This window comes from Prosopis cineraria, unplaced genomic scaffold (genome assembly GCF_029017545.1).
Source record: "Prosopis cineraria cultivar Desert tree isolate PC_DT_omini unplaced genomic scaffold, ASM2901754v1 PC315, whole genome shotgun sequence".
NCBI lineage: Eukaryota > Viridiplantae > Streptophyta > Magnoliopsida > Fabales > Fabaceae > Prosopis > Prosopis cineraria.
In genome coordinates this window covers 42103-55568 of record NW_026555642.1, presented here as the reverse complement: position 1 = coordinate 55568, position 13466 = coordinate 42103, and the positions used below count along the sequence as shown (strand labels likewise).

Sequence of the window (13466 nt, the reverse complement as noted above, 5' to 3'; positions counted from 1 at the left end):
AAAATTTTATCCTTTCATAATATATGTTAGGAATTTTTTCAAGTTGGGTTAATGAATTTTTAAGTGACGTTAGTGAATCCCACCTCACAAACTATATTTTTTTATTTCAATTAAGGACCATAATCCTTAACTAGAATTTCAAAATATTATGATTCTTATTTAAAATTAATATGCTTAGAGGTCCTTAATTGTCATTTTTCCTATATCTTCTTAGTCTAGCAGTGAGCACGAGCATCAACAACATATTTTCTAATTTCAAGGAATTTCAGCACGTGGTCGAAATCTTCACTGTAGCTTCCTGGAACCCTCGTGTCAGCAAATAGTATTTTAAGTTTTATTGTGATTTTATATTTCTTCTTTGAAAAAATTAATCTTTCACTCATTTAACTTTTAACTACTTATAACTTAGTTTTTTAACTATAATTCACTGTGACTAATCCCTCAATTTTTTATTCACTTATAATTCAATCTTTATTTTTTTATTTTTTGTTTAAATTTCCTTATCAAATAAGAGGGATAAAGAGATGCTCATATATTATTCTAAAATACCCTCATCTTGTTCTTTGATACAAGATTTAAGCTAATATGAAAAAAGAAAATTAATAAAAATTGAGGAACTGAATTATAAATAAGCAAAAAGTTGAGAAACTGAGTTATAGGTGAGTCATGGTTGAGGAATTGAGTCACAACGAGTTATGGCTAAAGGATTAAGTTATAAGTGAATTAAAAGTTAGAGGACTAAAAGATTAATTTTTTCTTCTTCTTTTTTAAGGCAGCTTTTATTACTAGAATAAAATAAAAAATGAAATTTATTACCCCCTATGTCCCAAATTATAGGCACTTTTGAAGGAGTTTCTTCGTGTTAAAATATAAGACACTCTAAGTAGGTTAAAGTTTTATTAAATATATCAATTTCAATATTACCCTCTCTTTCTATAATTAATTTCTATCATTTCTCTTTTCAATATATTAAATGATGGGTATTTTGAAAAGTTTATATTTTATTTTAAAAAGATAAGATTGTTAAGTACATTTAATAAAATTTATTGATATGTGAGACTTTATCTAAAAGTATTTTATAATTTGTGATAAAAGGAGTACAAAAGTTTACGCTATTAATGCGTCATGAACAATATTATGAATGATTAATATAATATTCATGTCTTGTTCAACACAAGAAGCCCATATGTAATCAAATTAAATTTTATTGGTATTTTAAAATTTACTAGATTAAATTAGAACTTAATAATATTGGATATTTTAATATTTGAATTTTTAAATTTCACTAATTTTTTATTTGGAAAAAAAAATGTGTAGGCCCTTCAAGATGAATTATCCGACTTTGCTATCACAATCAAACCAAGAACATTGTATTTAATTAGGTTCAGATTTAAAATTGAAAAATGTCGCATTGGCAATAAACATAAACACACTATTTATATCAATATAAAAATAATTGTCACATTGTCCGGTCTATGTTGTTCAGGAGAATAAACTGTTGTTTGTGAGAGAAAAAGACAAATAAAATGTGAACTCACGTGGCCTCCAATTCATATATGTGCAGGATGATAGGAGAAATATGGAGCACCCTGGTGGACGAAATTAAATTAGTTTATCTTAGGATCTCAAATTTAAATTATAAGATATATGGTCATGAAAAATAAATATGCCAAATGCATTGTCAAATATTTGTGAAATCACTATTAATAATAATAGTCCCACATAGTGGAGTTTCGGTTCAATTTGGACAGGAATAGTAATATTCTCAAGTTTCCAAAACACGAGGTGATTGAATCAAGAAAAGATGGGAGAAAACGTCATGCTCACATAGAGTAGCAAACGTGCTGATTAAACGATAAAAAGATGCTCTTGATGTTGGGCATGCAATCTCACAACTTGATCCTCGAAAAATCAATTTAATAATAGTTGGATGATAATATTTTTTAGGGTGAATTGCTTAAAAAAAAAACCTCCTCAAAGAGAAAATTGTTGTCAGGGACCAAATCAATTTTAAGAACCGAACTAACTTTAATATTCAGAGAGCACTCTAACCAAGTGACCGAATTGTGCCTTTGTGTTAAAAGAACAAAGCAATGCCTCGTCCGATCATGTCCTCGCTCACACCATTGGTTGCTTCTTCATTGACACAGTTTGTCACAGTCGATCATTCCTTTGTCTCTCTGGTGGTTCTCTTATTAGGGAATGTGTGAGAAGAATCAGTGTTTTTTTTTAAAAAAAAAACTATGTTAGTTTAACATAGAGGCACAATTCAGTCATTTCATTATGATGTTTTGTAAATATCAAAATCAATTTAGTCCTTAAAATTGATTTGATCTCTGACAACAAGTTTTCTCTCGAGGAGTTCTTTTTTTTTTTTTTAAGCAATTCACCCTAAAAAAATATTAAGATCTAACTATTATTAAATTGATTTTTTGAAAACTAAGTTGTGAGATTACATATCCAACAATCCAACATCAAGAGCATCTTTTTGTCATTTAACTGTGAGCATGATGTTTTATCCCATCTTTTCTTCCGTGTTTTGGAAAACTTAGAAGTATTATTACTCTTGCCCCAATCTAATCCAAAACTCCACTATGTAGGATTATTATTATCAACTGCAGCCTCATGAATATTTTAAAAATGCATTTGGTATATTTATTTTCGTGATCATATATCTTAAAATTTAAACTTAAAATCCTAAGATAAATTAATTTAACTTTGTCAACCAGCGCCCTCCATATTTCTCCTATCTTCGAAAAAAAATATGGACAAGAGAAGGACATATGAAGTGGAGGCCACGTGACGCCACATTTTATATGGCTTTTTCTCTAACCACCGAAAGTTTATTCTCCTGAACAACATAGACGGGAAAATGTGACATTTATATTCATATAAATAGTGTCTCTATATTTCTATTCAACGCGGCATTTTTCAATTTCAAATCTGAACCTAATTAAATACAATGTGTTTTTGATTTGATGCAAGTCGAACATCAGCAGGGTCGAACATTTTAGGAATGAATTAAGAGTGTATATTTATTCTGTACAATACTGTTCAATTTTTTCCAAATTAAAAATCAGTGAAATTTAAAAATTCAAATATTAAAACATCCAATATTATTAAGTTCTAATTTAATCTAGTAAATCTTAAAATGCCAATAAAATTTAGTTTGATTATATATGGGCTCTTGTGTTGAAAAATACATGAATATTATATTAATCATTCATCATATTACTCATGACTTATTAATAGCGTAAATTTTTGCAATAAATTTCATTTTTTTATTTTAGTAACAAAAGCTGCTTTAAAAAAGAAGAAAAATAATATCATAATAAAACATAAAACACTGTTTTCTGACACGTAGGTTCCGAAAATAATGTTGTTGATGTTGTCCCACTTGGTTGGGGCTGCTGGGCATCGTGTGCTGCTCACTTGACTAATGAGATCTGAACAATTTTGATTTAAACGTTTTTCATTTATATTTATTAAAATAAAATTTAAAATTTTTAATAAATTTATTTTATCACCAAATTAATTTAAATGGTTTAATTAAATATTAAAAATTTTAGAATTTTTTAAATTAATTATCTAAATGCACTCTAAACAATCTAAATTTAATAGTATTTTTAAAAAAATTTATAAATTTTTATTTTGATATATATAATATTAAATTAAATCATTTAAATTAAATTTTTATTATTTATATTGAAAATAAAAAAAATTTATTATCATTTTATAATTTTAATTTTAATAGAAATAAAAAAATAAATTTGGATATTTGAAATTTTATGAGCATTGAAACACACCCTGACGGGGTATTGGGAAGCTAAATATTCTCGTGTTTGTCCATTAACGCGTGACTTTATTCTAAAGTATTAAACCGACACAAAAAATGGGATTCATTAATACTTCAACATTTCAAAGTAAAATAAAAATAATTTAAAAAAATAATATTCATACTTTTAACAAAACATAATAAGAATATTAATTATTAAATGATAACTTAGAGACAGTCAATAAAAAATTTATTTCTAATCTCTACCGAAAATAAAAAAATCGCTTAAGCATTCTAGAGTTCTCCAAGAAGTCATATCTTTTTTGTCATATACAATCAAATTAAGTACATATACATACAAACATGTCAATAATGAGATAAAGTTTGAGACCACTTCTGAGAAAAAAAGAGGCGGCATTGCTATTGGAGTAGTTTGTGGTTGACCATAAATCTATAATATAAAAGACTATTTGTTTTTATTATGAATAGTAGTCATTTCATCCCAAATTATGAGATATTTTTGGAAAAATTAGTTGCTCCAAAATATAAGATGTTTTGACAAAAATAAGATTTTTTTTAATATTACTTTTCCTATTATATTATCTCTCTTTGATATTCTTTGATAAATGGAATATACACTTTTTAAATTTTATATTTTATTTTAAAAAATATTTATAAAATATATCTCATAAGCTTTATTAATATGTATAATTTGATTAATATTGCTTCTGTCATGCTGCTTGTTACACGACAAATTAAAGCAATGAACCAACCACATGCGCGATCACAGCTACTCCAAATTGACACAGTTGAAATTTCCAGGAAACAATAATTACACAACATCATCATTACTAAGGACACAAGTCAGTAGTCACCTCAGAAGCACGGACACGGCAAAATGGCCGGCGTGTCCGTGTCGGATACGTATCCAACACGGACACGCATTCAGGACGGGGGAACGGCGTGTCCCTTTTCCCAGTTTCCGGCTGACGAGGGCGGATGCGGGTCGAGACGGGCAGAAGCGGGTTGGACGCGGGCAGACGCGATTTTTTTGCGTTTTTCAGTTCCTTTTACTCAGTCCCAACTCCAAAAATCCGATGCCCTAACATTTTCAGCTCCAATCGACCCCCCTTCTCATGTTTTCTGCTGTAGCTTCACCGCCTGTGCTTCTAATTCTCGTTCTTCATCTCTCACGTTTATTCATGGTTCACGCTGCGTCGCTGCCTCACCCGCTCTGCTCTGCCTCTACCTATTCACAATTCACGTTGATTCTCGACCATCTGCTCTGCCTCTACCTCACCGTCGTTCTTCAGCTTCATTGGTAATTTATTCTGTATGGTCGGTCGTTTTTCAGCTTCATTTTCAGTTCCTCTTGTTGTGCTGCTGATGGAGATTTTATTATTATTATTATTGCATTATTGGATAATTTGTGTGCTGCTGATGGATATTTTATTATTATTATTATTACATTATTGGATAATTTGCTCACTGCTGAATCGAGAGAGTTGTTTAGAGCAATTGAATTACTGATTTAATTTTTTTTTATTTAGATGGATTATTTTATTGAGTTAAATATTGATTTATTTTAAATTTTTATTAGCTCTCTTCTTGTTAAAATTGCAGGATATTATTTAAAATTAAACCTGCAATGACTTCTAATTCTAAACTCAGTAGTAGTTCAGGAAGTGTGAATTTATAGAAGAAAATCTTGGAGAGAGAACTTATAGAAGAAAGTGATGGTGTCAATGAAGATGAGGAAGTTTAGAATTACTTTAAGTTGATAATTATTTTTTGTCACTTGATAGTGTTTAAGACTTTAAGTGCTTGACTATTATTATATTATATTTTGTGATGGCATTAGACATCTTAAAATTATGTTTTTGGACATCCAAATATTTAATATTTAATTATTTATATAGCCGTACCCGTATCCTAAAATTTTGAAAAATAGTCGTGTCCGCGTATCGTATCGTACCCGACACTTGTACCTGTATCGGTGTTTCTTAGGTAGTCACTATGCAAACATACATACATACACATATATACATAAAAACCCATGCTTCACAGATCCATAATCCATCGCTTCTGTGCTCTCATCAAACTTATTAACTTCTCAAAATGAACCCTAATTGTTCTCCTTTTGAATCAGTTCAACATTACCTGATTGAAGATGATCCTTATTCGTTCATGACTCTCATGAATGGCTACTTCACGGCGACCGGCAACCCTACTTCCAACTTGAACTGCGACACGGCTTCGGTGGATCAGGGAGCTGCTAGCTCCAGTGGTACGGTGTTTCCCGGCGAGAACGACCACACTGTGGAACCAGGTGGTGATAATTGGGTTAAAGGGGAATGATGCAGGATCTGTAGCGCGTGAGGAGAACGCGCCACCTAGATGTAGGAATTACCGAGGCGTGAGGCGTCGGCCGTGGGGAAAGTTCTCTGCGGAGATCCGGGAACCGCAGAAGAACGGGGCAAGGACATGGCTTGGAACCTATGAGAGCGAGGAGGACGCAGCTTTGGCTTATGATAGAGCTGCTTTCAAGATGCGTGGTGGAAAAGCCAAGCTCAATTTCCCACACCTTATTGGATCGGAGCCACCGCCGGAGCCGGCAAGAGTGGTCATTAGAGACAAGCGGTGCAGCTCGCTGGAACTTTCGTCGCCGTCTAACTGTACATCCGAGGATGATGGATCTCAAGGGTCAAGTAAGAAGATAAGCCTGGCCGGTCTATTGAACAAGTTAGCAACAAATGGAAGCCACGTCGGATTCCGTTGATACTAAAGTTGACAAGATTATCCAGTTTCGTGCTTAGCTTGTTCACATTCATGTACTAGTTTTGAAGGAAATGAAAAAAAAAATGAATATTTATATAATCTATAATATTCTAATAAATAGTAGGGGATTAAGTTTGGAGAAAATTTTTTTACTTGATAAAGACTACATAAATAAAAAAAATATGTTAATACCGTTTTATAAAATAAAAATATAAAAAAAATCTCACTAAAAAATGCTCATATTTAATGTCCAATAGTGTATTGAACATAACTACTTCTAATTTGGAGGATTCATGTGTGCAATAAAAAACTAACAATATAAAAAACAAAATTTTAAAGATACACATTTAAAAAAACATTTTTTTTTGGTAAAAAAGGAAAAATTGGTAAGAAGGATCATAAGATAAGGTTATTTAGGAAAAAAGAACTAAGATCTTTCAAGTGAATTAAGAATGTAACCTTAAGTCACTTAATCTTAATTTATTTGAAATATTTTAATTCGTTTTTATAAAAAATTTTATCTTATATGTGATTTTAATAATTTTGCCGAAAAGCTAGACACGGCGCGAAAAGTGAGAACCTAGGAGGCTGGTACCCACTAATACTATTTAGCAAAACTTATATTTGGGTCACAATAACAAAATTTATTATCAAAAAATTTCATAAAATTTACAAATATTCTCAAGATTCAAAATATTGACAACTTATAAATAAGTGTTATCCAATTATCAATGCCCATGATTAGGTTGTAAATATACAGGATTTAAAATTTGAAAGCATTTTATAAATTTTATAGATCTCTTAATGATAAATTTCTTCATGTGAGACCAAGGTATAATTTCTTCTACTATTTGAACAACTATTTATCTACATTATTATGTAATCATTATGCTTTTCTGTATTGATGAATAAGAAACATGTTATAATAGATTAAATAATGTTTAGGAACACACATTTAGTTTTTTTTTTTGGCCAAATACATATGATTGATAGAATAGAACATTGATTTGCAAGTTCTGCAAGCACATGATTGGGAATAAATGAAATAATTTTTTTGGTGAAATAAATTAATTAATTATTACTATAATATTTAATTAAATTAGCGAACAACTCTTTCAGAAGCTAGCTTCAGAAAACAGAGATGATCATACATCCAATGACTTTATTATAATTCATCAACAAAAAAGCAACAACAAGAATAAAAATAAAACAAGAACAATTTACATGCATGTGATGTAACTGGCGTTGAGAATCACCGACTTCTCTCTCTCTCTCTAGAATTTTTGGTGATAATATCTCATTCTAGACTGTATAAGGATAGGATATTTGTTAAAGAAAAATCTGGACACTTCTCTCATCTCTCCCGAAGCAAGTCAATGGGTGGTGGAGCAGTGAAATTTCTAGATACCGTTTGGTAAATACTTTAACCGACATATCTCAATTATAAATATGTGTGTGCATCAGCTACTGTGTGCAGCAGAGAGAATTAACGAAGAAAAAAATGGAGTTATAGAGCAAGAAAAGAGAGACCCTAGTGTGTATGTATTAGTGACTCCGGTGGTATGTCATTTTCGGGCGGGAATAATGACGACGGTTTGAATTCAGGTGGCTATGACCATGATAACGTTACTGGTGATAACACAGGATCTGTGGCGTGTGAAAAGAACGCGCCATCTCGATGGAGCAATTACCGAGGAGTGAGGCGGCGGCCATGGGGGAAGTTCGCAGCGGAGATCCGGGACCCGAAGAGGAAAGCAAGGAAATGGCTCGGAACCTATGAGAGCGAGGAGGACGCAGCTTTGGCTTATGATAGAGCTGCTTTCAAGATGCATGGCAGAAAAGCCAAGCTCAATTTCCCAAACCTTATTGGATCAGAGCCGCCGCCGGAGCCGGCAAGAGTAGTCATTGGAGAGAAGCGGGGCAGCTCGCCGGAACCTTCGTCGCCGTCATCTCAAGGGTCAAGTAAGAAGAGCCTTGCTGGCCTATTGAACAAGTTAGCAACAAATAGAAGCCATATCAGATTCTGTTGACACTAAAATTACAAACTCTATCATTCATCTAAAGTACTATTATCCAGTTTCATGCTTGTTCATTGTCATGTGCTAGTTTGAAGGAAGTGTAAAAGAAGATGAATATTTCTATAATCTACAATATTCTAATAAATAGTAGGGGGCTTAAGTTAGGAGAAATATTTTTTTCCTTCATAAAAACTACATAAATAAAAAAATATGTTGATATCATTTTATAAAATAACATTATAAAACAAATTCCTACAACAAAAGTTGCTTACGTTTAGTGTTAGACAGTGTCTTAAACATAATTACTTTTGATTGAGATGATTCATGCGTGCAATAAAAAAATATCAATCTAAAAAACTAAATTTTAAAAATATAGATTTAAATTTTTTTTGTAAAAAAAGGGAAACTAGGCAAGAAGGATCATCACGTAAGGTTATTCAGAAAAAAAGAAACGGATCTTTCAATTGAATTAAGAATATAACCTTAATTCACTTAATCTTAATTTATTTGAAATACCTTAATTCTTTTTTTATAAATTTTTTATTATATGTGTTCTTAATAATTCCTCGGAAAAGCTAAACACGCGAAAAGAAAGTAAGAACCCAGGACCTACCAATGATACTTAAAGTCTTAAACAACTATTTATCTACAGTATTATTCATATCATTATGCTTTACTGTATTGATGAATAACATGTTATAATAGGTTAAATAATGTGGAGGAAAACACATTTAGTTTTTCGTTTTTTTTTTCCGGCTAAACACGTTTGGTTGATAGAACATTGATACGAGCACATGATTGGGAATAAATTAATTAATTGTTTTGGTGAGGTAAATAAATTAATTATACATCCAGAGACTTTACTATAAATCTTCAATAAAATAACAACAACAACAACAATAAAAATAAAACAAGCACAATTTACATGCATGCGATGTAACTGGGACAAAAAATAATGTTTTGGAACACTTATTATGGCTACACATGACGCCGACTCGATTTTCCAATAAGAGCATATTATTATTTTTTTTTCGGGTGAAGCATATTATTCTTTGAGAAAATGCAAATAAATCCCATCAAAATAAGGAAACGATAATTTGATCTCATAAAATATGATAATATATTCTAAATTTTAAGAGACCTAATTGTCATCAAAGTTTTTGATAAAACAACAAAAATATTCTTTAATTTAAAAAATTGCAACAAAGATTTTTTGTTCAAAACTGGAGTTTTGACATCCACAACTCTAGTTGAGCTAATGACTATATATATTGGTTTAAACATTAATAACTTTCATCATTTTTTTAATAAGAAAAGTATAATAAATTTTTTTACATTTACAACTTTGGTTCTGTAATTCATAATTTTGGTTCAGTAAATGACTATAGTAATTTAGACATTTAAATTGAATAAATCCCTCTTTATAACACATCATCAAGGTAATTAATTAAATTTAAATTGAATAAATCCCTAAACTTAGATTTCAGCCATCTGATTTCCAAGTCATATGCATTTAGAATATTTTATTACTATATTTTATTATTCAAAAAGATATCTTAAATATTATAATATCTAACTAAAATTTAAATAAATAAATAAGTATAATAGATGTGCAACAAATACTATGCTTTGCACCCATGTGATTCGAATAAGCTCAATTAAATTAGTGAGAATCTCAATGTAGCTTCCTGAAACTGGTCAATATTTAAATAATAAAAAGGATATATTTGGACACATTTTTATGTTCTCGTATTACGTGAGAGTTTGAATAATTAAGTTCACATTGGTCTACAAAGTAATGCTTTTTATTTGATTTCTATTTTAAGTAATGTTTGAGTACAACTTTGAAGTCAAGCATTGAATTACTTCTCTCTTCAGTGATTGTTAAACCGTGTTCATCGCCATGGTTGGTGTAGTAATAAGAATGACTTTTGGGCTTTTGGCACATCAACCTCCTCATCTTTCTATTTATTGCTATTATTACAAATTTAGAAGGGAAAATGACAATAAAATCTCCCGAATTATATAAATAATAATTTAATTCCTTAAAATGTAATAATTTCACTCAAATTCCTATAAACTTTTATGTCAATAAATTTTAAAGTGAAAATAATATTTTTACCCTTAATGAAAATAACAAGCACCAATTACAAATTTTGCTTCAAGAATAATAACTTTTATTCTGTGAATCGTAAGAGTTAAAGAAGAAATCACAACTTTTCAATTGTAATTTTTATTATTGAAGAACAAATCCTGATCATAACTTTTGTTTAAGGAATAATAATGTTTGCTTTGTGAGTAGCAATAGTTGAATAAAAAATCATAACTTATCAACTGTAATTTTTGTTATTGAAAAATAAGTTTTCAAAATAACAAACCCTAATCACAACTCATCAATAAAAGTAAAATAATTTTTTTAATTTAAAATTTATTAATATAGAAGTTTTTTGGGACTTCAGTAGAATTATAATATTTTAAGAGATCATACTGTCATTTATATAATTTGAGATTCAAGGGAGTTTTATTTTATTTTCCCAATTTGGAATGAGTCATCCTCATACTATTTATAATTTTGACAGAATATAATTCCTTCTACATTTGATATTTTAATGGAAAGATATAATTGTTGGTCATTGTACTTTTAGCATGTTTTGGTATTATTCTTTAAACTTTTCTCATTGCTTCTAGTCCCTTATATTTTATGTGTATGCAATATTTGTACTTATCATCATTGATGAATTAGTTAAATCACTAATATGTATATAATTCTATTAATTTTATTGCTAAGTTGGTAACATCATGATAAAGTGAGTAATGTTCAAACTAATTTTTGCCTTTGATGCCTTGCTTGCTTATTTTTCCTTCTACTAATTTTTTATCAAGTTAGTAAGAGAAGTAACGGAATTTATGTACACTTTAGCTACTATTAAATCCTTATAGTCATATTTAAAAATATAGGAACCAATGTTTAAGAAGCTTGAGAGACTAGAGCAATTGAAAAAAAAAAAACTAACGACTGTATTCAAAACATGCTAAAAGTATAGGAACCAATGGCCATGCTTTTTGTAACATCCTAATTTTTAGATAAAAAAAATTATGAAATTTAAGTTTTTTTTAAAATGATGATAATAATAGGAATTTATATTATTTGAGGTTATTTGAAAATAATAATATGATTAGGCATTTAATTATGAATTAAAAACTTAAGTTTAAATTATATAAGAAATATTTTGTTAAGATATAATTTTAAGATTTAAAAAAAATTATTATTAATGTGTGTGTGTGAGTTAAAAAAAAAAAGGAGGGGGTTTAGTCCCACATCGGTTAGATGTGGGAATGAAAGGCACCTCCTCATGTATAAAAAAGAAGAGGTGCATTGTGGCGGAAGCATGAGGAATTTTTTATTACAATTTGTGAAAATTGCAACTAAGGGCCCAAGATGCAATTTGTGAAAATTACAAGTAATGGCCCAAAGATTTGAATAATTAAATTCAAACTTATAGTTTTTTTAATATAATTTTGGGACCACAATCCTTTTTATATTATTTTTCTCTCTTCCTCTCACGTCGCTCGACATTTTCTCGCAAGGGAGGATTATTTTCTTTTTTTTCAGGTATGTTCTAATTTTCCTGTTTAGATTAACATTTAAAAATTTATTTAATTACAAAATTAATTTTATAGTTATTTTCTAAATAATATTAGCTTTCTAGTTACATGATTATTTTTAGGATAGAGTAAATATTCTGATTAGAATTTTTCTATATGATAGTTAATCTGATGATATGATGGATTAAAAATATAGGTTAAAACTCTTAGGGATATAATAAATATTATAGATATTTTTTGAGGTTGAAACTCATGTTTAAGAATTTTTGAGTTAAAATCTAGATCTGTATGGTTGAATTTATGTGGAATCTGAGTTGTAGGGATAAACCTATGATTATTAAATATTTATTTAAGTATGAATAGGTATTTTTGAGGTTATAGAAAGGTGATTTGAGGCTTCAGGATAATTTTAAAATTTTTAATTTATTTTTGGATGAATTTTTAGAATATAGAAGGATGAAATTGTGATACGAGAAGTGATTTGAGGATAAAAAAAATAGTTTATTAGGGTACGAGAATTTTAGAAAAAGAATTTGGGAAGTTAAATGAGGCATAAATCTTAAATTAGTGTTAATATGGATTATAGATCCAAGACTTTCTAACTCTTTAAATTAGAGTTATTTATTTTAATGTAAAATTAATATATAGTATTGTGAAATAATTATGTAGATTATATTGACAAAGATAGTGGTGAAAAAGGAGTTGTGAAGGGAAACTTGTTATTCAAGACACAAAGTAACCATTATTAATGTGTTGTGATGGGTGTGTTTGTGAATGGTTATGTGTTGTTTTATTGTTTGAAAAAAATTATGAATTAATGAAAATAAATACTGTATATATATACTTGTTTGAAATTATTGCCAAATGGGTCAAAAATTTATTTTTGTTTATCATGATGAGATATTATTGTTCGGATATATTTCTGTTTGGATATTTGAATGATGCATGACTTGTCAGGGTATTTTAATATATGGTGTTAATGAGAATTTTGTTCGGTTAATTATTACCACGTGGTAAGCCCTCATTGGACCCAATGAGTGGCGTGTCGCTTGGTCCAACTCATCTTTGGCTAGGTGATTTGGCGTCCGAGCATGGCGAAAGGAGGATATAAGGTGTAGTCATGCAAATTAAATACTTGTTCGGTTTGTTTGAAAGTATTGTTTGGTTAAATGTTTTGTGTGCCCACTTAGCAATCGCATGATTAGTTACATCCGCATGCATCATTACATATTAATTTTTGGTTACTGAGACTTTTAAGTCTCATTCCCCATGGTTAATATTTTTACAGG

General features: G+C 29.5%; 2 protein-coding genes across 2 annotated transcripts; both read left to right on the top strand.

The window, feature by feature from the left end:
* Positions 1 to 4673: 4673 nt before the first annotated feature.
* LOC129296372 (uncharacterized) lies at positions 4674 to 6554 on the top strand. The gene is made up of 2 exons (XM_054934976.1): positions 4674 to 5113; positions 6044 to 6554. The coding sequence occupies exons 1-2, from the start codon at positions 4674 to 4676 to the stop codon at positions 6552 to 6554; spliced, it is 951 nt and encodes a 316-aa protein (XP_054790951.1).
* A 1561-nt stretch (positions 6555 to 8115) lies between these two features.
* Positions 8116 to 8583, top strand: LOC129296371 (ethylene-responsive transcription factor 1-like). The gene has a single exon (XM_054934974.1). The coding sequence runs from the start codon at positions 8116 to 8118 to the stop codon at positions 8581 to 8583; it is 468 nt and encodes a 155-aa protein (XP_054790949.1).
* Positions 8584 to 13466: the final 4883 nt, after the last annotated feature.

Excerpts from the sequence above, each read along its gene's own strand:
- LOC129296371 (XM_054934974.1), top strand. The coding sequence starts at position 8,116 with ATGTCATTTTCGGGCGGGAATAATGACGACGGTTTGAATTCAGGTGGC.
- LOC129296372 (XM_054934976.1), top strand. The coding sequence starts at position 4,674 with ATGGCCGGCGTGTCCGTGTCGGATACGTATCCAACACGGACACGCATT. Across the intron at positions 5,114-6,043 it reads TTGGTAATTTATTCTGTATG|GGAGCTGCTAGCTCCAGTGG; the intron begins GTCGGTCGTTTT and ends TCGGTGGATCAG.